Source organism: Dasypus novemcinctus, chromosome 4 (assembly GCF_030445035.2).
Source record: "Dasypus novemcinctus isolate mDasNov1 chromosome 4, mDasNov1.1.hap2, whole genome shotgun sequence".
NCBI lineage: Eukaryota > Metazoa > Chordata > Mammalia > Cingulata > Dasypodidae > Dasypus > Dasypus novemcinctus.
This window is the reverse complement of record NC_080676.1, coordinates 38,952,617-38,978,133: the sequence shown is the minus strand read 5'-3', so window position 1 is coordinate 38,978,133 and position 25,517 is coordinate 38,952,617. Positions and strand designations below refer to the sequence as shown.

The following is a 25,517-nucleotide window of genomic DNA, read 5'->3' as shown; positions in this document are numbered from 1 at the left end:
CATCAATCCACCACCACTACCAAAAGAAAAGCAAGGGCAGGACTTTTTCACTGTTGTATCCTCAGTACCTATAACGAATGCCTGGCATATTGTGGGTGTTCAATAAATATTTGTTGAATGAATTTGAAGAGATTAATTACAAATTAATCTAAGAAGAGGTGGAATTTGATAGGTAAATTTATAAATGTAAAATGGCTGACTTCCAGTATTTGAATCCTTTGACTCTGAGATATTATCATTCTTCTCACCTCCTTTTCTAAGATATAACTTCTAAAGATCTGAGACAAAATGGAAATAAAGGAAGTAACCTACCTTATGTTATGGGTTATAAGCAGCAGTAACAATAAATAAATAAAATATAAACAGCAATTCAATCAAATATCCTGATCCCTTGGTAGCCAGCCGCATGCTGCTGCTATTTTTGATTCCCTTTCTTGCTTAGTCCTAAAACTAGGGATGCATATAAATAACAACTAAAATGCCTACCATTGTTGGAGGAGCAAGAAGACCATTAAGGATACAGCCTCACATCTCTTAGAATTGTCTCATTGGCTGTGACATCTTCAGATGAGAGAAACAAAATGGACCCATATATTCCTAAACAGTTATTAACTCAGGAACATAAGGTGGCGCGTGCTCCCTTCCAAAGCCCATTTGCTCTGGCGTGGAGTTATTAGGACAATGCCGTTTCTACTCTGCAGACTGTCAGGGCGCTGTTAGGGGAGGTCTGGTTTGAAGAGAGAAGCCAGGAATAAACTGCAAAGTTAAAGGGATTTGCTCTCATCAAAATGTGGCATATTAAACGTGATGCCAAAACTTATTCCTGGCTTTTATCACTGATAAAAACAGCTTGCTAAAAATAAAGTTCCACAGTCCTGTAGTCCAGCCACTTCCTGCCAAAGGGATGCTAAATGCACTTGTCTTATTATACTTTGAAAAATCTTTTCGCCTGCATGTTATTCTTGTTTTCCAATGTTTTCATAGTAAGAAGAGATAGTGCTTAATACCATTTGCTGGTTGATAACATAGTCAGTCTTTGTTTTTCATCACACTGTTTTCTTGCAGACTGCACCATAAGGCATATCGCCATAACGTGAATTCTGACTCCTAGCTATACACTGTTGTCATTACTGATGCACATTACCTGAGAAATAGTCAAATGAGCAGAGAAGGGTGATGAAAATTGATTAATAGATATTTTAGGACTCAGTTAGGTGGACAGAAAAGGGAGAGTGCAAAGCAACCACAAGTGATGGTTATGAATTCCTGATTGCCTGTGTGCTTTAGATGAAAGTAGTGGGGCAGGTGATTAGATGCTTTGAAATGTGGGTGATGCCAGACTTTGAACAAGTAAGCAAGTCTTTTCTTTTGAACATGGCCTTATTTTATTTTGCTCATTTACTTCTATTAGGGAATGCCCATGGAAAATGCCTAGCATATAGTAGGTGACCAATAAATGCTTTTTAATTTGAAATAGTAAAATCCTTTCCAGCCTTTTACCTTTTCATGAAGGACCACTGTCAGAATTTTCACTCATGCTTAGAAAATTCTGTTTTCATAGCTTAATCTTTAATGAATATAACCTAAATTCCTAAGCAATTACATGAGAGATTCACAGGTATTATTTATTTGAAATTTCAATGTACATCTAAAAATCTGGTTTCTAAAATTGTAATTGTCTAGATTCAACATCATGGTTGGATGAACACAAGATATTAAATCTTTTTCTTGAGTTGCTTTGAATATGCAAAGTGCTATGAGCCCAGATAAAAAGGTTAGGTAAATAAAGCTTAGATAGAATAGTAATGCTAACCAAATTTTAAACCACCTTTTATGGCTTATTCATTCTATGCCATGGACTGTGCTAAGGGCTTTACAAATACTAGCTTACTTAAACCTTGTAACAACAGTTTGAGTTAGTTACTACTATTCTCTGTTCTTCAGGTGAGGAAACTGAGGCTTAAAAAATGATAGGGATTGAATTATGTATGCTTCATGTTCAAGCCTTAATCCATGTTCCTTTGAGTGTGAATCCATTTGTAAATAGGATCTTTGAAGATGTTATTATTAGTTAAGGTGTTGTCAAATTGAATCAGAGTAGGTCTTATTCCATATAAGTGGAGGCCTTATAAAGAGAGGAAATCCAGACATACTCAGTAGAAGTCAGAAGAAGCCAGAGAGGAGAGAGAAAGATTACCATGTGATGGAGGACTTAGAGAGTACCCTATTCTAGAAGAAACCATGGCTTTGCAGATATCTTGATTTGGAACATCTAGCTTTCAAAACTGTGTGACAAGAAATGGTTGTTGTTTAAGCCAAACCCACACATGGTATTTGTCATAGGAGCTCTGGCAATAACACAAAGAAGTTAAGTATTGTGTCCAAGGTCACACAACTAGTCAGTGGGCAGCTGACATTCAAACTCAGACATCCAGGCTCCAGGCCCAGTGCTCTTAACCACTTTGCATATTGCACAAACAAAATAAAATAGAACCAGTGGAACAGGTGTAGCTCAGTGGTTGAGCATGCACTTCATATGTACAAGGTCCTGGGTTCAATTCCCATACCTCCTAAACAAACAAGCAAAAAAAGAAACACAGGTCAGATATGTGGAGTGATATTTAAAGTGTTAGATCACATTATTTCAAAGATGCGTGTCATTTGTCCTAGAAAATAGACTTTGGTTTAATAATGGTAATTAAAGTTTTAACTACTTTTAATTTCACTCAGAGAAAATGTAGCAAAATATATAGTTTTACATCATTTAAGAAATTTTTTCTGATTCAAGCTTAAAACTTCAGAAAAAAAGGCTAGAAGAAATCACATGCTCATAAACAGTTCTTTTCTGAGATATAAATGTTGCTGAATGGTGGGTGTTTTTTCAATCCCTTCTCTTTTTTTTTATTTCCCTCATTACTGTCTTAGGTGAGTCTCTCTTACCTAGACTATTAGAGCAGCCTCCAACTGGTCTTTCCACAACTCCAGTTTGTCTGCCACACTGCTGCCAGAGTTATCCTCACAAACAATGTTATTCTTACTCTTATTAAGAACAATAAGATTATTTTTCATTTTATTTAGGGCCATAGACCCCACTGATACTCCAGGGAAAGCTATGGACCTTCTCACAAAATGCCTGCACAGAAGACAAGACAGCAACCTTCCCAGTTGTAGCAACCACTAGGCTTATACATTTTTATCTGGCTTTTTGGGTGCTGGTGCTAAGCTTCCAAGTGTTGTGATTTAAAGAGAAATTTTATGCCCTTCCTATTTATTTCTAGAATGAGGGGAGTATAAAATTCTTGCTTCTTATGTGACTATTTGAAGATATGCATTGTGAATGATGTTCCTCAAAAATAAAGGAAAAAGATGTGTAAAAAAATTACTAAGTATTGTCTGGCATTGCTTACAAGGGTTTTAAAAATTCTGCCTTTAACTTGTCTCCTCACTTGGTATCCACAATTTATCCCATCAAATACACTGTACTCTGGTTCCATTAAGCTTCTTATTGTTTCTAATGCTTGGGATATTCTTCAGGTCCTCTTCTCTTCTTAGCAAACTCTGAACCATCTTTGGTATTATGCTGGACTAGAGAAAGACTATATGATGTGGCTCGCATAGAGCCCAGGATTCAAACCTGGTTATATTAGCTTGGGAATGCACCTTAGCTGATTAGAATCTTAATTCCATCAACAGTAAAATGTGAATGGTGTATTAATTATTTTAAAGAATTTTCGTAAAGATCAATTGAGATAATGAGTGGAAAGGGCTCAGTACTCAGTAAATACATGTTTTCATTTTCAATCCCAGATCATTTATCACCTTCTTTGTGAATCCTGACTTGACCTCCCACTTCCCAACAACTATCTCCCAACCTAGGTAGAGAATTTCAGGTTTTCCTCCCTGGGCTTCCACTACACCCAGGGATGGTACCTCTAAACTTGTAAGATTGTTTTGCATTTATCTGTTTCTTGTTTGTTTCTCCATCTAGACCAGTTATTACTAACACAGGTGCACATTTGAATAGCCTGTGGTGCTCTTAAAAAATACCCCTGCTTGAAAAAAAAAAACCAAAACCCTTGCTTGGCCCAATTGAATCAGTCTCTGGTCTGGTTGGCAGTGGTGGTTTTAAAGCCCTGCAGATGATTTTAATATACAGCCTCTTCAAGCAGGGCTTCATCAGGAAGCCCCAGCTGCTACTGTGGAGCCTGGAACAGAGCGTACGTGCAAGAAGCGCCTACAGAATGAATGAATAGCACCATCGCCAGCTCTCCAGGGTCCTGAATATCCATTTAATAAACTTGAACCAATTTGACAATGAACATGTGACATTCAATGTTAACACATTCTTAATAAAAATTTACATTTACACAATGGTTATCAATAGCTAAGCAGATAAAGAAATTCTTAAGTTTTCAATAAATCTAGGTATTGCTTCAGGTGACCTTCTTCCTATCTATACATTTATGTGTTTAATTTTCTGTTTTTGTTTTTTTTCCCTTTCATTCTTTGGGTCCAAAGGTTATTTTAGCTATGTTGTTTTAAACTATGAAGTTTGCCTAAATACCTAGAGCTGAAATTAGCAGTCTATTTGCCATTATAAAATTTCTCATTGTTGAACTCCTACTCCTTCTAGCATTTATTTTGTTGCCTCCTCTTGAAGTTTCTATGCAGATTTAAATTTAATCTTTTTTTTAAAAGATTTATTTTTTATTTATTTCTCTCCTCTTCCCACCACCCCTGCCCCCCAGTTGTCTGCTCTCTGTGTCCATTTGCTGTGGGTTCTTCTGTGACTGCTTCTATCCTTATCAGTGGCACCGGGAATCTATGTTTCTTTTTATTGTGTCATCTTGTGTCAGCTCCCCGTGTGTGCAGTGTAGTTCCTGGGCAGGCTGCACTTTCTTTCACACTGGGCGGCTCTCCTTATGGGGCGCACTCCTTGCGCATGGGGCTCCCCTACACAGGGGACACCCCTGCGTGGCAGGGCACTCCTTGCGCGCATCAGCACTGTGTGTGGGCCAGCTCCACACGGGTCAAGGAGACCCAGGATTTGAACTGTGGACCTCCCATGTGGTAGGCAGATGCTCTATCCATTGGGCCAAGTTTGCTTGCCTAAATTTAATCTTTTGTGTTATTTGTTCTAGTGACCCATCAAAAATTGTGTTTAGCTGTAAAAAAATATACTCAGTAGCTCAAAAGAAGAGAAACCAGGGGACTAACAGTAATGAAAGCAATAGCTCTAGCAATTTTCTGAAAATTAATTTTTCCCATAATGGCTGATATTGCTTCTTTTTGGAATTCTAAAAGAAGCTTATATATGCATAAAATGTTTATTTTCAGAGAGTAAACAATGTCAGAGCACCATGACTAGCAAAATAAGCTTTCTCATCTAAATGAGAAAGGTTTATCAGTTTATTTTCAGTTGGATTTGATTTCAGGATAGCAGCTAGACACTGAGCTATAGGGAAGTAGATTCCTATTTTCTCTGAGAAAGAGAATCATGACTTCATTACCTCAGTTCTGGTCTAGAGATTGGAATGGTATCAGCTTAAAAAGAAAATACATTACTAAAGTATCTGTAATTTTTGAGGAACCTCAGCAGTGAAAATGCATAGGCTATGTATTTTTATTTAAATGTAAAAGGTTGGTTCAGGGACTTTATTTAATATCTCTATAATGCTGTTTTCTCATAGGTGATCAGCTCTGATACGGAGTCAACAGTTTCCTTCTGGATGATAGACACTGGGCAGAAAATCAAACAGTTTACTGGTTGCCATGGCAATGCAGAAATCAGCACCATGGCCCTAGATGCAAATGAGACACGGCTTTTGACTGGCAGCACAGATGGGACTGTAAAGGTGTGAACACAGTAAAAGCTTTTCTATCCTGAGATGAGGGGGCTAAAATATTGTGTGAAAGTGACACAGCTATAGCTATACTTGTTTTTGCCATTTTGGGCCTTACAAAAGAGGGATGAGACAAGATAAGAAGTTCTAAATAACCCAAACTGTCTAATAACAAAGCTGTGAGGAAAATAAACGTCCATGGAGAAGTGAATAAATTGTTTTTCTGAATAAATTATTTAGACTAAAAGCACAATTTGGCATACTTATTTCAGGAAGTGTTTATAGTGTTCTGAATAGAGGACTGCTTTGGGAAATAAGAGGTCAAAATATTTTTCATCTACTTCAACTAATGTCTCTAGTTTTCTTTTTCTCAGTTAATATAATGAAAAGTCAGGACAACAGTAAACTTTCAAAAATGTTATAGATGAAAGTTTTTAAAAGAAGAATATTCTACAATCAAACTATTTTGTAATTTGCACTTACATAAAGGTAAGGGAGACAATGAAGAAGGAAAGTAAGGAAAACAATAATAATTCCATTTGCTATCCATCCTAAACTAAAACCATTTTTTAAGTCCATGCTTTATTTGGATTTCACTACCTTTCTCCTAGAGTCCTTATTTTTTCATTAGAGCAGTTGTAGGTTTATGGAAAAGTCATGCAGAAAGTACAGAGTTCCATATAACACCCTCTTACATACACATTTTTCCCTACTAAACTAAAACCATTTCATATTTCCAGTTTTCCTATTTTGTAACTATTATTCATTTCTTCTTGGAGGACGGTATTATTTTATTTTGCAAAAATGACCAAAAGGCATCTGAAGCTAGAGATTTGATATCTGAAATCATGCCTACCAGTGAATTCTGTCTGTTACCCTGAACTTTGAAAATAATGAGAGTCTTTGACTGGAGATGGCTTGTGACACTTTGAAAAAATCTAAGGCAGTCTGCTGAATAAGCTTTAAATGATTATTAAACTCCCATCATCCTGGGGTCAGAAAAGTATTAGATGTTCCTTCTACGGTGCGGTGCAAGATGCATTCATGTAGGCTGCAGGGGAAGATAATGGAAAGTTGTCTGGGCTTGTTGGTGGAACATCCTGGGAGTTGGAGGCAAGTACTGAGGATGGTTCTCTGGCTGGCACTGGTCAGTGAGAGGGAATGCTGCAGTGGGTTGCAGTGAGAATCTATGAAAATCAATGGATTTTCTTTGGGAAGGTTAAATGCATATGACATGAACTGCCATGTGTGGTTTAAATTTAGTGGATGGGAGAACTGGCAAGATGAATGAAGGTACTTGGCAACCCTAATCCCAGTAGTCAAGGCACAATAAAACAGGAATGACTGGAACTGGAGTTTTAGATGGTGGTTTAGGCAAAAGGAACAGGCAGTATCTACTTACCAGGTCCAGGGTGTGAGAATGAACTGAACAATGAAGCAAGTGAATTAGATTCCCTTTACATAATCTTGGAAAATAACTGATTATTGAGTTCAGGGTAGGGCAGAAACTGTAGGTTGTTGCTAAAATGATTCCACCTAAAGGAATTTGTGGGATCTGGAGACAGATATTTACAAAATCTAATTGCAGGTATTGTTTTAGGTGGGTTCGGTAAGACCCACATTTGGAAAATAAAATGACAGGGATAAAGAGGATGTGCCCCTCTACATTCCAGCTCAAATTTTGACTTCTTAGAAGTTAATGTGAATTTGGAATATAATCACTGCTTTTGAAGATGCGCTTATCTTGATCACATTAGCCTAACAGGCGAACTCTGCCTAGAACACATAAATTAGCATTGAGCTGCTATGGCCATATTCTATGAAAGAAAACAAGAATGAATGACATTGTCTAGCTCATTTATAATTTCGAATCCAAGACCAGTATCTATGTAATCAAAGATTTAAAATTATTGCCGTATTTTTCATGATTTTGAAGGATCTGTTTTAAAATTACTTAATGTTTTGAATAGTTAATGTATGCAAAACAGTATATACATCCAACACAAAATTTGAAAGATAAAAAAGACTGAAAAAAGTTTTTCTACCAACCCTTCTCCCAGCTCCTCCCTAGAGACTGTCATTTTTACTGGTTTCTTCTGGATCATTGTAGAGTTGTCTGTTAGCACCATTTGCTTTTCAATGGAAGTCCACCTTACATATTATTCTGAATTTTGTGTTTTTCTATCTCAAACTTCATTTCATATCAATACATATAGTAATAATAATATTAGCTAACTTTTACTGCAGGCTTACTATGAACGAGGCACTCTTCTAAGCCCTAGATATAAATATACACACACACAAACTCACACATATCTATAAGGTTGGCACTCTTATTATCCCAATTTTACAGGTAAGAAAACTGAAGTCAAAAGAAGTAAAGCAACTAGCAACTGGCTCAGCGTTCCATAGCTGGTTGAGTTTTGGCAGAATCTAGAAACATGGAGATGACTCATTCTTCTTAATGGCTACATTATATTCTGCTTTATAGGTATTCCATATTCAGCTTCTTTAGACCCTTATATGAATGAATATTTAAATTGAGTCAAACATTTAGCTTTTATAAACAATGCTGCCAAAACACCCTTGAACATGTCATTTTCATATATATGGGTGGATCTGTGGAAAGATTTGCTAGAAATTGAATTTTTGCCTCAAAGTGTATGTGCTTTTTTAATTGATGGCTAATGCCACCTCACCCTCCATGAATGATGTATTAGCAATGTTCCATAGCAAGGCTTAGTTTAGTAAAGTGATTCAATGATGTCGTCATTCACAGGAGACCCACTGGGCCCTGCATACAATCCCACTGCCCAAATAGGTAAACTAGAACTTCTTGTGCCTTTGTAGGACTGTGTCTGGCACCCACGTTCAACAGGAAGTTTTATAGGGAGAAGATGAGAAACCTAGTACATGATGAATGTATTTTGGGCTTTGTATTAGATGTTTAATAATTCTCCAAACATAGGATTGGAGAAGTAAGGCTGAGAAGTAAGGCTCTTGTGTCACAAATAAAGGAATGGAAATTTAGACAAATTAAGTTAGTAATCTGGCATCACACAGTTAGAGAAAGAACTAGCATTTCAATACACTCCAAAGTGATTTTATAGTGCCTTTCCCTTAAAAATGTGCACAAATGTATACCCTTGAGTCAACTCTTATTAGAATAGATGGACAGAGTTACAAGTAGAGTCATAAATAAATAATGGCTAAATTTAAGCAGAAAGAGGGTTTATTTAATTGTTATATATCCTACATCAATCAACCCCAGGGTTTTTCCCCATTGCAGAGGTAATTTTAATTTTTTTCTTCAAGGTATGGGACTTCAATGGATATTGTCACCACACACTGAATGTAGGGCGAGATGGAGCTGTGGATATTTCACAGATATTGGTTCTTAAAACAACCATACTCGTTACAGGCTGGGAGAGGTATGATATGTTTTATGTTAAAATGCTGGAAGGTAAAAGAAAAAAGTTTTATTTACATCAAAATCTAAGAGGAAAAAGAACATAGAAATCTTGCCTATTCTGAATCATTAACATGCTGGTGACCTAGATGAATGAAACTCTAATTGGAGTTGATTGAATAAAATAAAATATCATGAAATCATTTGAGAAGTGTTCTAAGGACTTTCTCGTGGTTTAGGAATTTGCCTGACTTTTTCTTTCAGCATTCCAGATAGGGACATAATACTACTTCTTTAGTATTAACTCCAAAAGATTCCCAAATTTTATTCTTAATACTGGGAAAATTTCAGTTCTCCAACTGTAAAGGAAACGTGTTCCTTCTTTTCTTGTTTCTTTTTTTAAATTGCAGCATAAGAGGGAACTAGTCCATCGAATTCTGGGTTAGCACCTCCTTCATATCAATGTGGAGAAGGGCCTTTCACAGCCCACTTAAGTGTTCTCAAGGAGAAATTCTTCCTTTTCATGATAAAGAAAATTACTTTTTCTTTCCTTTCTCCTGAGAGAAGAGATCGTCAACAGGACCTTTTCCTATGGCATTGTATAAGCACTAGGAATATAAAAGTGTGATATGTTTGGAAAATACATTGTCCATAAATTCAACAGTTCACGAAATATTGCTCTAATAGGTAATTTGCCCAATAGTAGTCACTTTAAAATTGTGATTTTACTGGATTGAAGCTGGATTAAATCAGAATTTATACCAGAAAACTGGCAGTATATTTTTGGGGATTTTTAAATTAATCACAAAAAGACTTTACTTCAAATGCAAATGTGTATATACAAACTAGCAATCATAGTGCCACTCACAGCTTAGTTTTCAGGGATAGTTTAAATAAAAAGAAAGGATAGTTCAAATTATTCTACTTGATAGTAAGAACTAATTCCATTCCTCCCGCCTTTGGAAAAAAACACTTCTTCAACTCCCTGGGAGCAAGCATGATCCATTAACAACTCTTAACCACTTCAACAGTATATGGCCTAATGATCTATATAATTAAGCCATGGCAACGATAAATTTAATTCTTGACTATAAAAGCAGGTAGATGTGTACTATCCGGATGATCCAATTTAAATTTGGAGCATTAAATAGAAGAATTTAAAAAATTATTCAGTGTAAGTCAAAAGGTGGCAATATCATTTTCTTAATTATTTTTTTAGATATCCATGGTTAGAACTTAGCATAAAATATAAGGTTTTTGATTCTTTAAAAGGGAAAATTAAAAATATTAAGATGTATAGAGTAATCTAAAAATGCTTTAAAGGATCACCATGCCAGATTTTCACATCTATATTGTTGGGAGATCACTTTGTATAAGTCTTGGGGTGAAAACTTTGGGAAAATTGGAAGGAAAGTAGGAAAAGTTTTCATTTCCCCCAACCTCCTCCTCCGTTTCTAGCTACCACGAGGTTGTCAGGATTTGGATCTCTTAGAACTGAAAGTTGAATTAATACATTCTCACTTATATAATTTTACTTTTGTCCTGGTGGATGTAAAAATTATGTTTGCCAAGTCAAAGGCTTTATGTAAGGATGGGTTTTGCAGGATCGAACACAGCGATCCTTTTACCAGGAGACATTTAACAAAGAGGGCAAAAGGGCAGACCAACTTTTGGTTATAGTTGGGGAAGGAAGGACCGTTAAACCAATTCCAAGGTAGTTTAATGATTAGGGAAGAAATATTTGGAATATTGACAGTCAGCTTATTAAGCTTTCTTAATAATAAAAAACAAAAACAAAAACAGAGAGAGGCTGCTGCTTTTGCTAACTTAAGCTGTAGCTTTACCTTCAGGTTCTATCTACATGAAGATATTGGTTTGATAATTTTGCCTAGGATATCATAGATATTGCATTTCTTGAGTGGGAAACCTAAATATACCATCTAATTAATATTTTATTCAGAAGAGCTGGTATTTATAGTGCTATGTACTGTAAAGTGCTTTACATGCTTTATCTTAAAATTTAATCCTTACTGTCATCTTAAAATGTAGGAAGTAATTTACAGATATGTCAAATCTCTCTTTAGCTCTTATCTCTCTGCTAAGCTCACTTACCCATTTGCTTGCTGGGCGTGTCTGACTGCAATACCAAGTTCTACACGTTCTAAACAGAATTCATTATCTATTTTCATCTACAAAACCTGCTTCTTCTCCCAGATTCAGAGCCTAAGGTAATGTCCAGAGACCCAAATGTCTGTCTCAGTTCTCCCTTCTCACTTGACTTCACAACCAAATAATCCCCAAATCTTATCTATTATATTTCTTATATATTTCTCATATATCTATTATATTTCTTATATATTGCTACTATAATCGCTATTCGGAGCATCATTTCTATCTGGACCAATGCCATGACCTTCTGATTTGTCCTTTTCTCCAGTAATGCCCATTCTTGCCAGATTCTGCACACTTTAGCAACAATGATTTCTTTCTAAACAGCCTATCTATGTCATTTCCCTATTTAGAATTTTTCAAGGCTGTCTACAAAATAAATCTAAGTGCCCTGACCAGGATCTACAGTCTAGTCACTTTCCCCCCATTCTTGTGTAGAATTCTAAACTCAATTGAAAGCAACCTGCTGTCAGGGTATTTACAAACCATACTGTTCCACATTCTCATGTCTTTCTGCATGCTATCGCCTTATCTCAAAATCCTTCTCCAAACTTTCAAAGAAAATCTGGCTAACATTTATTCCTAATTCATGACTTGTTCAGGCTCTCTGAATATCCAGAATGAAAATATGCCCCCTTTTTGTCTTTGTGCTTTCTTAGCACCCTGCACTTATAATATTTGATTTAGCACTATCTGTTTAGCTGGTGCCTAGTGCTTATTAGATATTCAATGATTTTTGTTGAGTGAGTTAATGTTTGTTGAATAGACAAATAAAAAGAATTGGAGATATTAATTATCCATGTGACACTCCTAGTAAGAAGCAAGCAGAGTAGGTGCTGAAATCTCTTTTTTACCACAAGGCAAGTGTTTTCTATCCTATTTTATAAGAGGAGAATCCAAGGCTTGGGTAGCCTGGTCAAGGTGACAAGCTAGTAGGAAGCTGAGTTAGGAGTCTATGCCAAATCCCATGCTCTTTCCATTACTCCTGAGTTGACTAGTTATAAATGGAATCATTAAATCATGGGAGAACAATTATATTTTTAAAGCAGTAATTTGATTGAGTGGGTTGTCATTTCACTCAAAACTATTGAATCAGTTTTGTGCATATAAAGAAACAAGTATTTTAGCCTACCATTATTTTTCCCTTTTCTTTCTATGAATATTTTAAAATTGCAACTATGTGGAAGGCAATGATATAGATACTGTGGCAGCCTGAATGTGTATAAACATGATTCTAACTCTCGAGGATATCACAATTTAATTGGGGAGGTCAACATATATAAAATGGGATATAGTAAATACCCCTGTAAAATGGTCCTAAGCAATTCAGAATTTGAGAAACTGCATTGGCTGTTTAGTAATGTGATCATTCATATCTAGAGAATACTTTTGGCAGTAAAAAAGAAATTCCAAATTCAGAATTGTTAGAAACATTTTTCTTGTTATGGTAAGCAAAATATATTTAGTGGCAAAGTTGGGAATTGAAATAGGTGCAATTCAAAAATACCTAGAATGAAACTAGCATAACTGGATTTTTTTCCCTTCAAAGAGGAGACAAATCTTTGGTCATATTTAAATAGGTAAAGTTAAGTGCATAGATGGTTACTTTGCATTTCTTCAAAGTAGACATATATTATATAAAGTTCTGATAAACTGAATATTCACAATGGTTTGTTTGAGATTTTATTCTGCCTTAAAATCTATGATTCTAGACTTTTAAATCTCTCTAAAAATAGATTCTTCATCACTTCAACTTTATTTCTCTCTATTTTGTTTCTCATCTGCTTATGAAGGTCCTATCCTTGTAAAAATCTAGACATATGCAAAATAGGAAAAAGAATCTTTCATATAATTTGAAATGATTCTGAAAGTATTTTTGGCAGTAGCATCCTTCACTGTGCTTTGTAAAAAGAAGATATTCAATGAACAGTTGTTGAAATAGTTTTATTATTAAAAGTATTTTTTAGTGAAATGATATTGGGGATTTGAAGTTTCTAAAGAATAAAATCTATCCATCACAAGATATTAAATTCTTAATAATTGCCTTACTAAGGGTTTATAGTTCTATAAACTCAACTGGTTTCTATTATTAGGGTGAGAATCAGAATGGAAATTTCCAATGTTTTGACTTATTCTAGAATTACTGTGTTGGAGGGAGGAAGGAACAGGTATGTTTGAAATTCACAAAAATCCTCAAATCTATTTTTGTAATGGTCTAGGAAAAAGAAGGTAAGAAATGAATAAAAATGAACTTATTTCTATCTAACTCATTCTCTGCCTTTGGAAAGCTCCTTTTAAGCCTAAAAAGCAATGGCTTGAGCAAGGAAAGGTATTAACAAGACTTATAATAATTAGACTACCAACACAAGAACAATGAATCCATAGAGGTCAAATAGTTCATTGTGTTCTCTTCATGACAGTTGCTACATGGTAAGTGTTGGTCAAAAATTATTTTCATAGTTCACCCTAGAGTATAGTTCCCTCCCCCCACTTTTTTTCACTTGATGGGTAAACTAATCTTGTTCTCACAGAATTGGTTGTCATATCTAAATTCTGAATGAGAGAAGTGATTGTCTTCACAAGATGACATACTTGCTCAGTAGCAGTCCTCTAAGGATTTCAAATGTGGGGTGCAGAGTGGAACAAAGGTCCGGTGAACTTATTCAATGTCAGAGAGAACAAGTCTCTCATACTCTAAGCCTTAAAATTGGCTCATTCTGTGCTTTAATTTTACTCTTGGAAAAAGTACAAAGTTACCTTTGAAATGGATAAAATAAGAAATACAGTGTGGATTCTTAAGGTATTTTAAGGATAACTGTCATTTCAAATGAAAGTTTCAGGTTTGGTTTTCAGGAAAAGGATGGAGCTAAGTAGTTTTTACACATTTTGACACATAAAGTTAAATATCAGAAGGGCTACTTTTTATTCCATTTTATGTACCTTTAGTTTGTACTTCAGAATATATCCAGTTAAGATTGACAAAAAAACATTTGAAGTTGAATTTTGGCTAAAAAGTAATAGGAGAGATGTAGGATTGGCCTCTTCCTTCCCAGCCCCACTCCATATTCTCCATCCATAAAGTGTAATTTCTTCAACTAAACTTACCAATGCTAAAGAGAAAATTAAAAATATAGACATATAAGGCTATCATGAGATTTAACTGTAATTTCAGAACTGTAAATTGCCATATTTATATTATCTTACAGGTGTCAGCCTAATATTAATAATATTATTAAAATAACATAATATTAAAATTAATGATTAATTTTTAAAATTGGATAATTCACACATTGACTCAGTAAATATTTCTGAAATGCCTATTATGTGCTGGGTATTATTTTAGGCACTGGAGATGCAGAAAGGAAGAAAACAAAGTTCTTACTCTCCTAGAATTTACTTTATGGTAGGAGAGACAGATGAAAAACATACAAATAATATAGTACACAATGTTACATAACAATAAGTATTATAAAGAAAAGTAAAGTAGGGTAAGGGATGAGAGAATGAAGGGAGACTCTTTTTAGATAAGATGATCAGAGAAGGCTTACTTGAGGTGATACTTGAGTCAATAATTTTGCATTCATTCATTTGACAAATATTTAGTGGATATCTAATACGTATACATCACTTCTTGCTACTGGGTGGTTACAGAAAAAGACAAGATCTCTGATTTCTAAGAATTTATAATGTAATAGAGTAAAAGAGACAATTTAATGTTAAATATTATAAATAAAATGTGAATGATATAGGAGGTCAAAGAGGAAACATTTCCACTTGTTATTGAAGAAGTCTACCAATATGAGAAGGATTTTGGAGAAAGGGTATGTGAATAAGTAGGTTTGGATCTGTGTGTGAAATGAAATCCACAGAAGCATTCACCATGACTGAAAATGAAACGACTAGAAATGTAAGGTGTGCTTAGAGAGCAATATGAATGTGTTTGGGTTGAATGAGAAGGTGTGCTTCTGAAACAGCCTTTGAATATCCTTAAAAGCTCAAAATAGCTCTTGCAAGCAAAAAATTTACTTTAAACTTTGTATGCCCTATTTAAAATTCAGGTGAATTTTGCATTCATTCTTCTATCTTTACTTTAATATAACAATATTTCCCCCAAACTCTTTGAGCAAAATTCACACTGGGACGGTATATTATATTTACAGTACACCTGCCATGTATTTAGTTGGACATGCAAATCTTGGTTTGAAAAGCAAGATGGAGGAATAGCAAGAAAAAATCTGATAAAGTAGGTTGGACCCATATATTTTTGGGTTTGAATAGCAGGCTCAAGCATTTGAAGTAGGAAATGGAAAACTAGTAAATGTTTTTTTAAAAAGATAAGATATTGATCTTATCTTTGGTCAGCTGTTTCTTTTCCCTAGAAAGACTTTCAATTCTAAATTCTACTTATCTTTTATGGTCCAGTTCAAATACCTTTTCAGCTTAAGCCTTCTGTGATTTCTGCACCTGGATTTCCATGGCAATTGATCCTTGCCCTACCTTGCCCTACCTTGCCTACCTTGATTCCTTGGCCCTACCGCATTTTACCTAGAATTTTAGTCATGTTATGCTTGTGACTCTATCCATATGCAGCACCAGGAACAGGATTTTCAAAATAGAAAATAAGAAATGCTTTTGAATGAATAAATGATCAGATTCCCAGGCAAAATAATTACTTAGTGGCAGGATAAAGAATGTACCAGAAGGTTTAGATTAGAGGCAGTGAAATTGATTAGGAAGCTATTATAATTATTCCACCACAGGGTAGTAAGCACCTAACCAGGAAGTTGCCACTGGCTAAGGAAAGAGTGAATGTACAACCTATCATAGAGGTAGAATCAATACTTTTATAGTTTGATGGGAAAGAGCAAGGCATCTGGGAGGCTGGAATATGGATCTAGTAACAAATTAGGGAATTCAGGATTGAGGGCTGTTGTGGAGGGAAGATGGAAAATTTGGAATTTGGATATAAGATCGGATGCTGATGGAAGCATTTTATGGACCCTTTCAACTAGCCAGTGGAACCTATTCAACACTGGAAATGTTTGTGAAAGAAGACATAATTCAAGAACCATTTGTACAGAAGCAAGATTGGAACTAGGCTGGTACATAGGATCTCTGAGTGAGCCAGTTTGTGTAGAGAGGAAATGTAGCAGGGACAAGAAAGAATGTTCATATTAAAGGGGATGAAAGACAAAGGGGCAGGGAAGATAGATAATAGGGAATGAGAGATTTGGGAGGCAGGAAGAGAACCAAGATACCCTGGAAACTAAAGAAGAGTTTCAAGGAGGAAGGGAGAGCCAGACCCATCAGAGGGTGAGAAGGAATAACTATGGTAGGGCAGTTAGGGCCCTATTAGAATGTGGTGGGAAAAGAGGCAAGACATCAGGGGGATAAGGAGAGAATGAGAGTGAAAATGCCAAACCTGTGGTTATAAACTGGTCATTTGAGATGTCTGTGGCTCTAGATGGAGGGAGGCAGTTAGCACAGATTAGCAGCCAGAGCCTGAACATCAAGTGGAAACAAGCTGGTATTGATGCCCATATGACTGCCTTTTACACTCCTTTCTTCCATGCCAAGAACCAGGCATTTCACTCTTTGCCCTTCTTGGTCCATCTCCAAATTCACCAGGAGTGCCCTGATGATACCATCCTTTTAAAATCTTTCTGTTCAAAACATGCCTGTCTTCTGTCCCTTTAAATTGGGATTTTCCAAATGTGCTCCACTAAACGGTATTTTTTTTTAAGATTTATTTCACCCCTTCCCTGCCCCCCCCCCCGCCATTGTCTGCTCTCTGTGTCCATTTGCTGTGTTCTTTTGTGTCTGCTTGTCTTCTCTTTAGGCAACACCAGGAACCGATCCTGGGACCTTCCAGAATGGCAGAGAGGTGCTCAATCTCTTGTACCACCTCAGCAGCCTGGTCTGCTGCGTCTCTTATTGTCTTTCCTCTGTGTCTCTTTTTGTTGCTTTCATCATTTTGCTGTGCCAGCCCTCTGCTTGGGCCAGCTAGCCTTCACCAGGAGGCCCCAGGAATCGAACCCTGGACCTCCCATATGGTAGACAAGAGCCCAGTTGCTTAAGCCACATCTGCTTCCCTAAACAATAGTTTTTTTTAAGATGGTGTGTGAGAAAAGACTCTGGCCTAGTAAATCTGGGACTATTTAAAGTCCTGAGAAGCTCTAATGACAAGAAACCTTATTAAATGTGTTTAATGATCAAACATTATTTGGTTTGCAGAAATCCCCCTTTTTAGTCATGAAACTCTTAGTGATTCCATGGTACCCATATGGAGAAACTTTGCTTTTGAATCTTGGTGATGGATAATTAATCTGATAAATGAACATGTGTTTGGTGGCAATGGTTTTGAAAGGATAATTAAACTTCTGATGTTAAGTATTAATAATTTACCAGAGTTCAAGGAAAGGATCCAAAGGATATTTCAGTGTTGGAATATCAAGTATTATAGATAACATGCAGGTATAAAAGTTTGGGCAGCATCGTCTTTTAGAACTATCAACTCACATCACCAAAGTGGATGGTGCCTAATCAATATCCGTATCACTCTTAGATCCACAATGATATCTTATGTCCTTTTACTAGGGTTATTACTGTGTTTCGATCGCAGAACTTCAATCGATTTTTCATCCAGCCTGAAGAATGGAAAGGAGGAGTACAACATTATGATGACATCTTGTGTGCTGCATTTTTACCTCCACAAACTCTTGTTACAGGTGAATTGAGCAGTAACTTGATAATCAGTGTGGAAAGTTTGGATTCTTGTGGGTCACTCTCTCAATAAAAAAGAAGAAAACAAAACTTTCGTCAACTGTAGAATGAATCGTTTTTCTAAAAACCAGTCCTCTCACTTGAAGCTACTGTTGGTCCTTACTTCTAGGGTAATACATTAGTGGCTATAACCATCAGTTCCAGAGCCTGGTTTCAGATTCTGGTTTCATCTACTGCCACTGCCTGATATTGAGCAAATTATTTCAACTCTAAGTCGTAGCTGGCTAGTTCTCTCTCTCTCTCTTTCTCTCTACCTCTCTACCTCTCTACCTCTCTATCTTGGTTTATATGGAGGATTAAACAAAATAATCTGTGTAAGGGATTAACACAATGCTTGATGTACAGTAAGGTCATCAATAAAGATTAGCTTTTATTTATTTTTTGTCCTTTTTCCAGGTGCAGCATTAGGGCTGTAAGGTAGGAATAGCACTTCTGCGGCATTTAAGATGTTTTAAAAGGGGAAAATATTCACATTTTGGCACAATTTAGTCCTGTTAATGTTGGCTAAAGGCTTGTCTCACCAAATGTCTACAAATCCAAGCTCTTAAAAGTGTCCGTGGGTATGCTTTGATGTAACCTATTAAAGAGGCTCAGATGGGAGTGGATGTAGCTCATGGTTGAGTGCCTATCTCCTATGAACGAGGTCCTTGTTTTAATCCCCTGGCCCTCCTAAAAATAAATAAATAAAGAGGATGAGAAATTGTTTTATCATTTCCTGCCAAAGAAAGCAATATATAAAAAGATTGCAATTACATAGACTCAAAAATGTCATCATTTAAAAGAAATAAAAACTTTCAGGAAAAGAGCCAAGATATCTATGAAGTGTTACGATATGAGGTTTACTAATTAACCTACATTTAAAATTTTACTCTTTCAAGATTTACCTGATTACTTACCTATTGGTAGGGCAGTTGAATTTGCTTTTATACTTTTAAAGCTGCTGGAAGTCCACCCCTGCAGGGAGTATCACATACATGACTGTGATGCAGACAGTGTCGTTATTGTGAATGTCCTAAAATACCATTGTACTATTTTGGTTGCAGAACTTACTGCCTCTTAACCATCCTTCAGGTTGAATGGTGAGACAGTAACTGGTGAATAGGCTTTCCCTTCATTCATTCTCATGCCATCAGTCCTATGTGGAAACTTTTGTTCACATTACCTTGCATCTAGAGCATTTCAATATTGTAGAAGAATATGGACTGTCCTATGGGCAGCTGAAATCCATCTCCCTCAGCCAATATCTGCATTACAAAGGTTGTATTTTCTAGGACTATCCCTTAGGCTACAGACTTCCTTATGCATTTTTCTGTGCTCTCTCCAAATCTCAAGGAAGAAACCATCTGTGCGGTATGTCCCCAACCCCCTCCCCATACTCAGCTCTTTTCTTCTCTCCAATTGACAGTGACACTCTCTGCTCCTAGGGTACTGTCTTCCCAGCATAGGCTTCTCAGCCTTAGCCTCACTATTTGGGCTTTTCTCTGAGTCTCTGTGAAGAGCAGCAGGGAAGGTCTTTCTGAAGAGAAAATTCTAGGACTGGCGAAAGCAATAATCAATACAGAAAATAGGACAGTGAGAATGAAGAGAAAACATACATGCACACACACAAAGAGATATGGGGAACAGAAGCTTTTGGTTTGACCCAGGAGGACTCAATTTTCTTACTCAATAATTTTTTAAAAATAGCATTGATGATAATAATGATTAACTCTTTTTCATTCCTTACAGTAATAAGCGAGGCACTATTTAGAATAGTTAATCCTCACAACAACCCTATGAGAAAAGTACAATTATTAATTCACAGTTTTATAAATAATGAAATAGAGACATCAAGTAGAGTTAAATAAGTTGCCCAAGGGTACACAATTTTTCGGTGACAGAACCAGGATTCAAAATCTAATTAATTCCAAAGCCCTTACTCTGAATATTTTATTAGTTTAAAATAAAGGGACATATCAGTAATTTCTCTCACACCTACTGCACAGGTGTATTGTGAGGATCAAACGAGATATTCCATATGAAAGCCACTGTAAGCTCTAAAGTTTACTAAAAATATTATGATTCATTCCTGTCGTCTCCAAAATATAGAGTAGCACATGCCAGATTCTGTGTACGGTATCATGACAACTCCTTATCCAATTGCTGTTGCTCATATTTTCTATCTAATTTGCTGGTAATTTATGTTCTCTATCCTGGTTCATGTAGGAAGTTATGATGGAGAAATTGTTGTGTGGAACAATAGCACAGAAAATGCTCACTGTGTCCTTCACCCAGATTACCAGAGACTGCTAAAATCAAAGCTGGGTGAGTGCAAGTTTGAAACTAAAAGAGTGTAGGTGAGTCAAACTTATGCATGTACCTGATGTAACTTGCTCCTAAGCTATAGATGATTGGCTATTAGTGCCTAAAGATTAGTGATGTCATTTTCTTGTCAAAATGACTAAAAAGAACCTTGAGATTTACTTGACTTAGCAAATTCTCCAGGGCATGCTGCTGTCTTCTCTTTATGCTGTATCAGTGATTCTGAATTACTGACAGCAGAGAGCAGGCCTCTCATTTTTATACAGTTTAGTTTTTGCCAATAAACCTTGCCAAATTGCCTTTGACTGAAACTTGGGTACCCCTTAATACAAAAAAAGGAGCTTATATTTACTTGATAGCTTGTGCAAGCTCAATCCAGAGCTTGTATTAAATATTATGCCCCCTGAAAATCTTAAATTATTCCTTGCTTTAGAAACCAGTGAGGAGCATGAGGCAGAAGTGTATTATATTTTATGGGAGTTTAGCAGAGAACATGAGTATTTGATACTTAAGCAAAATGTCTTGACAATTGCCTTTCACATTTTATTTTAGTTTCAGATAGGTTTTTCCATTGACTAATTTATTTGGGTAATGAATATGTCATTTCTCATGGCCCAGCAAGATTCTGTTATCTCAATTGTGTAAACATGCAAAGACTGAATTGGACCTTAGGAAAGTACTGGCCATCAGATACAATAGATATCTCATGAAAAACTGAGGAAGTAATTTTAAACCAACTTAAGGCATTTAGGGCTTACTTGGTTATAGACACAAAGCTATGATCTGTTTTCAAACAAGCAGCTAGCCATCTGAACCTTCCACAGAGAGGGTGTATTCTGCCTCTTCTTTGACATTGGCCTTCAGGACCGCACCATCTTATTCTTATAGTAAACCTAATGCGGCTCCTATTAAATACGTGGAGAAAGAAAAGTCGATCATATAAAAATTTAAAAGACACAAGAAGGCATTGTTACAGAATTCTTGCTTTGGAATTCTGAAGATAACTTTGTATAGATTTTTTATAACTCTGTAAAGATTGTTCCTACATTCTGAGTTGAATATCCCCAATTTTCACTGATGTGGCCCGGAGATGATGTCATTAGCCATTTGAAGTTCAGATAGAGATGTGCCTTCTAGGGTGAGTCAATATCTAATAGCATTGCTAAAAAATAATTGTTTAAATATATTTCAATAGTCGTGGTGTTTCATTCACTAAAATATTCATAGGATCAATATTAATGATTATTAAGCTGAAAATGACATGAGAATCAAATCTGTCTTGAGTGTATCAGGATTTCTAAGATGTTAGCAGTGACTACAAATAAGACACTCGGGTTTGTCTCCCTCACTAATCAAGAGCTCCGAAGGCGTCTCAGTGCTGGAAGAAGCAGCTCTCCCACCCCCATGACAGACCAGGCTGCCCTGGGAGTCTGCTCCTCTGAGATTGACACTGAAGGCAATAATGCTGTTATGAGGCTTTGCTTCCTTGAAGCAAGAAAAGACACTGCAGTGACAGGTAAATAAAGGAATAAATAAATAAAATAAAATAAAATAAATAGATATTTTTGACTGTAGACTACCCTGATATGTTGTAAAATCTTGAAAAGGGAGTAATAAAGAAAGTTCAATCTATTCTAATCTACTTCTTGTAGTTTGACTGATTCTACCAAATAGTCAGCACTGGGTCCTGGGGGCCAACAGTCAGGTAACTGTGAGAGGGGTTGAGGAAGAGGGGTCCAGGATCAGAAGCAGAATAAATCCCACTACCATATTTTACAATGCTGTATATGTGAAGATACAGGTGAAAAAAATCTGTATTTGATACAGGCAATGTATCTAGTCACATATATAATACATGTCTGAAAAAAAACCCAAACATCTCCTAAGCTGTGTTTTCTATGGTAACTTTCCTATATTTTGCAGATGGAAACCTGTATAGTTTACATTTTAAAAATTCTCAACATTAAGAAATAATAAAAGGAATGCCTCCATAGAGTTTTAGAAACATAGAAACATTGTGGGATAATTTAGAATAGACATTGAAACAGATTCTAAAACTTCTTATTTTTTAGAACTCACTTATACTTACGATATGAACTATTATCCTGAAATTGTTATCATTTTCTCATCACTAATTCTTCTTAATGTTATCAGGATTCCCAAATTGCTTCCACTGAAGTGACTGTATGCCATTATCTCTATCTTAAACAGATATGATTATCAATTGGCAGTACATTTGTAAAGAAAAGCAGAAGTCACTTGCAGATTTACCGAATAATAATAGGAACTTTGCAACAAAAGAATCATTTAGGCTTCCAGTTGACCATGATGACAGTGTAAAGTACTCCAGAGAGCCATTCCACCACAGAATCTTTGAACAACTAGTAAAAACTGGCAAATCCATCTTCCTCAAAACTATAGAAAACAGTTAAAGGTTGCAGTAACTGGGCAAGTGCCAAATCAAGAAAATCCAGATTTAAAGATGGCAGGAGAGCTTGTGGTGCACTCAGTGACCCTCTACCATCCCTTTTGGGCACAGCTCTATTCCAGAGGGAGCAGGTTAACCGCTATGAGCAGTAGTCTCTTGGGTGGCATCCTCAAAAACTGAAACAGGAAACTCATCTTGGGCTCAACCTCCCAGAACTATCCATACAGGCAGAACTATGCAGGTAGAGGACAGTTAAAGCAGTGGAAACAACAATTAAAGAGGTCTAAGGAAAAGGATTGCCTGTTCTAAGTCATATACTAAAGTGTTCTGGCCAAGAAAGTCTGTTTCATAAGGATTAGAGAAAGCATTTTAATTCCTATAAACATGGGGTATCCCTAAAGCCATGCGCCATGAGCAAGCACAAGCCCACAACAAGGTGCAGGCTCAGAAAAGACAAAGACGATCCTATATTTCACATTCACCTTCGACTGATCTTTTTAATAGAATGGCTAAACTCTGAAGAAGAGCACCAGCCAAAGAAAAGCCAATTTGCAAAGCCTGTGAAAAGTGTTTTTTGTATTGGGTTGTGTATATTTGTAAGCAGCTGGCATTCAAGGAACTCTCTTTCATATCATTATCTGGATACAAACTTAAGGAACAGACAACTTAAGGACTAAATTCCAGAGTTAATATTTTAAAATATTAAAATAGTCAGTGTGCAACAAAAGATTACAAGAAAAATAAAGAAATAATGTTCCATCCAAAGAAAAAGATAAAAATTCAGAAACCAACGATGAAGAGGACCATATTTTGGACACACCAGACAGAGGCTTAAAAAAAGAATCATCTTCAGTATGCTTAAAGATATAAAGGAAAACACAAAGGCTAAGTATATCAGAAAACAATGAATGAACGATATGAAAATTTCAATAAAGAGAAATTTTAAAAAGGAAGCAAGCAGAAATACTGGGATTAAACGCTGTAATAAGTAAAATGGAAATTTCCATAGAGGATTTCAACATAGATTGGAGCTGGCAGAAGAGATAATCTGTGAATTCAAAGGTATAAGTGAAATGATTCAGGCTGAGCTACAGAAAGAAAAAAAAAAATTTAAAAAGAGACCAGAGCATATGAAACCTCTGAGAAAACATCAAATTTACACACACACACACACACACGCACATACATATAATGGGTGTCCCAGAAGGAGAAGAAAGAGAAAGGGGCAGAATAGGTATTCAAGAAATGACAGAAATCTTCCCAAGTCTAACAAAGACATGAATATGCACATTCAAGCAGCCCAATGAACTGCAAGTAGGATAAACTGGAAGAAAACCATGCCCAGACACATGGTAATCAAACTGTCAAATGCCAAGGACAAGTAAAGAGTTCTGAAAGCTGCAAGAGAGAAGCAACTTGTTATTTACAAGGGAGTCACAATAAGCAAGTGCTGATTTCTCATCAGGAACCTTGGAGGCAAGAAAGCAGAGGGACGAAATATTTAAAATGCTAAAGCAGAGATTGGAACAGCCATTGCACACCAATGATTTTAGCAGCATTATTGACAACTGCCAAAAGATGGAAGCACACAATTGTGGGAAGATGGGGGCAGACTAACAGGCAGAACTGAATGCTCTCACAAAAACAGTGGAGAAAGAACTAAAAGCTACCTGAGGGAACTAATTTGGGGGTCATCAGACCAGGGCACTCCTGCACAACTCCTAGAAGGGTAAGGGACAGAGACATGAAGAAACCAAAACCACAAACATGAGTTACCAAGCCTGTGGTGGCAAGGATGGGTTTCCTTCCCCACCCCCAACATACTAAGCTGGGGTAAAATCCCTTGCTAACTGTAGCTGACTGAGAGGGGAGAGACATCTTCCTGTCAGCTCTTTCAAGGGAAAAGGGGGGTGGGGAGGTCAGGGTGCTTTTCTTCAGTGAATTCAGCCAACAGAGCCTGCTTTGAATCTCTAGTCGGACATTCAAAACAGGAACACATGAAAGCTGAGACTGAAACACCTCTGTGGAAAGGTGAACTGATAAGTGCCATCTGCTGGCTGGTCTGGGAATTGCAAAAATTCTTTGCTCTCTCTGTATCCAACCCCTGGGATAAAATCTGCACCCCACTAGTGGGTTCCTGGCCCAATTTTGAAAACTTAAGCTGGGAAGTTTTAGAGACTTAGAATAAGTTGGCCCAAATGTCAAAGAATAGCTGTGATATAAACAAGCAATAGGCAAGAGAGAAATTGGCCATCAGGGTAAATTCACCAAGATATTCAGATGCTTAGACATCAGCAAAAAATTACAAGCCATACTAGGAAACAGAAAGAGATAACCCAGTGAAAAGAACCAAAATATCCTGAAGAGATACAGGATTTAGGACAACTAATCAGTGATGATCACACAATTCTTCTAAATCACTTCAAAGAACTTAAAGAAAATATGCTAAAGAAATAAAGGCTATTAAGAAGACACTGGAGGAGCATAAAGAACAATTTGAAAGCCTGCAAAGAAAAGTAACTGACTTTATGGGATTGAAAGACATGATGGATGAGATAAAAAAAATACTTAGTGGCACATAAGA

At 36.4% G+C, this 25,517-nt stretch overlaps 1 protein-coding gene across 9 annotated transcripts in view; it reads left to right on the top strand.

Annotated features, from left to right (window-relative positions):
- WDR49 (WD repeat domain 49) overlaps positions 1-25,517 on the top strand; it is a 146,542-nt gene that overhangs the window by 79,105 nt on the left and 41,920 nt on the right. For all 9 annotated transcript variants that reach the window (XM_071214593.1, XM_058295238.2, XM_058295235.2 and 6 more), the window contains 5 exons: positions 5,691-5,855; positions 9,159-9,274; positions 18,019-18,149; positions 20,410-20,508; positions 21,863-22,021. In XM_071214593.1, coding sequence (XP_071070694.1) covers positions 5,691-5,855; positions 9,159-9,274; positions 18,019-18,149; positions 20,410-20,508; positions 21,863-22,021 — 670 coding nt within the window. The remainder of the gene's footprint in view (positions 1-5,690; positions 5,856-9,158; positions 9,275-18,018; positions 18,150-20,409; positions 20,509-21,862; positions 22,022-25,517) is intronic.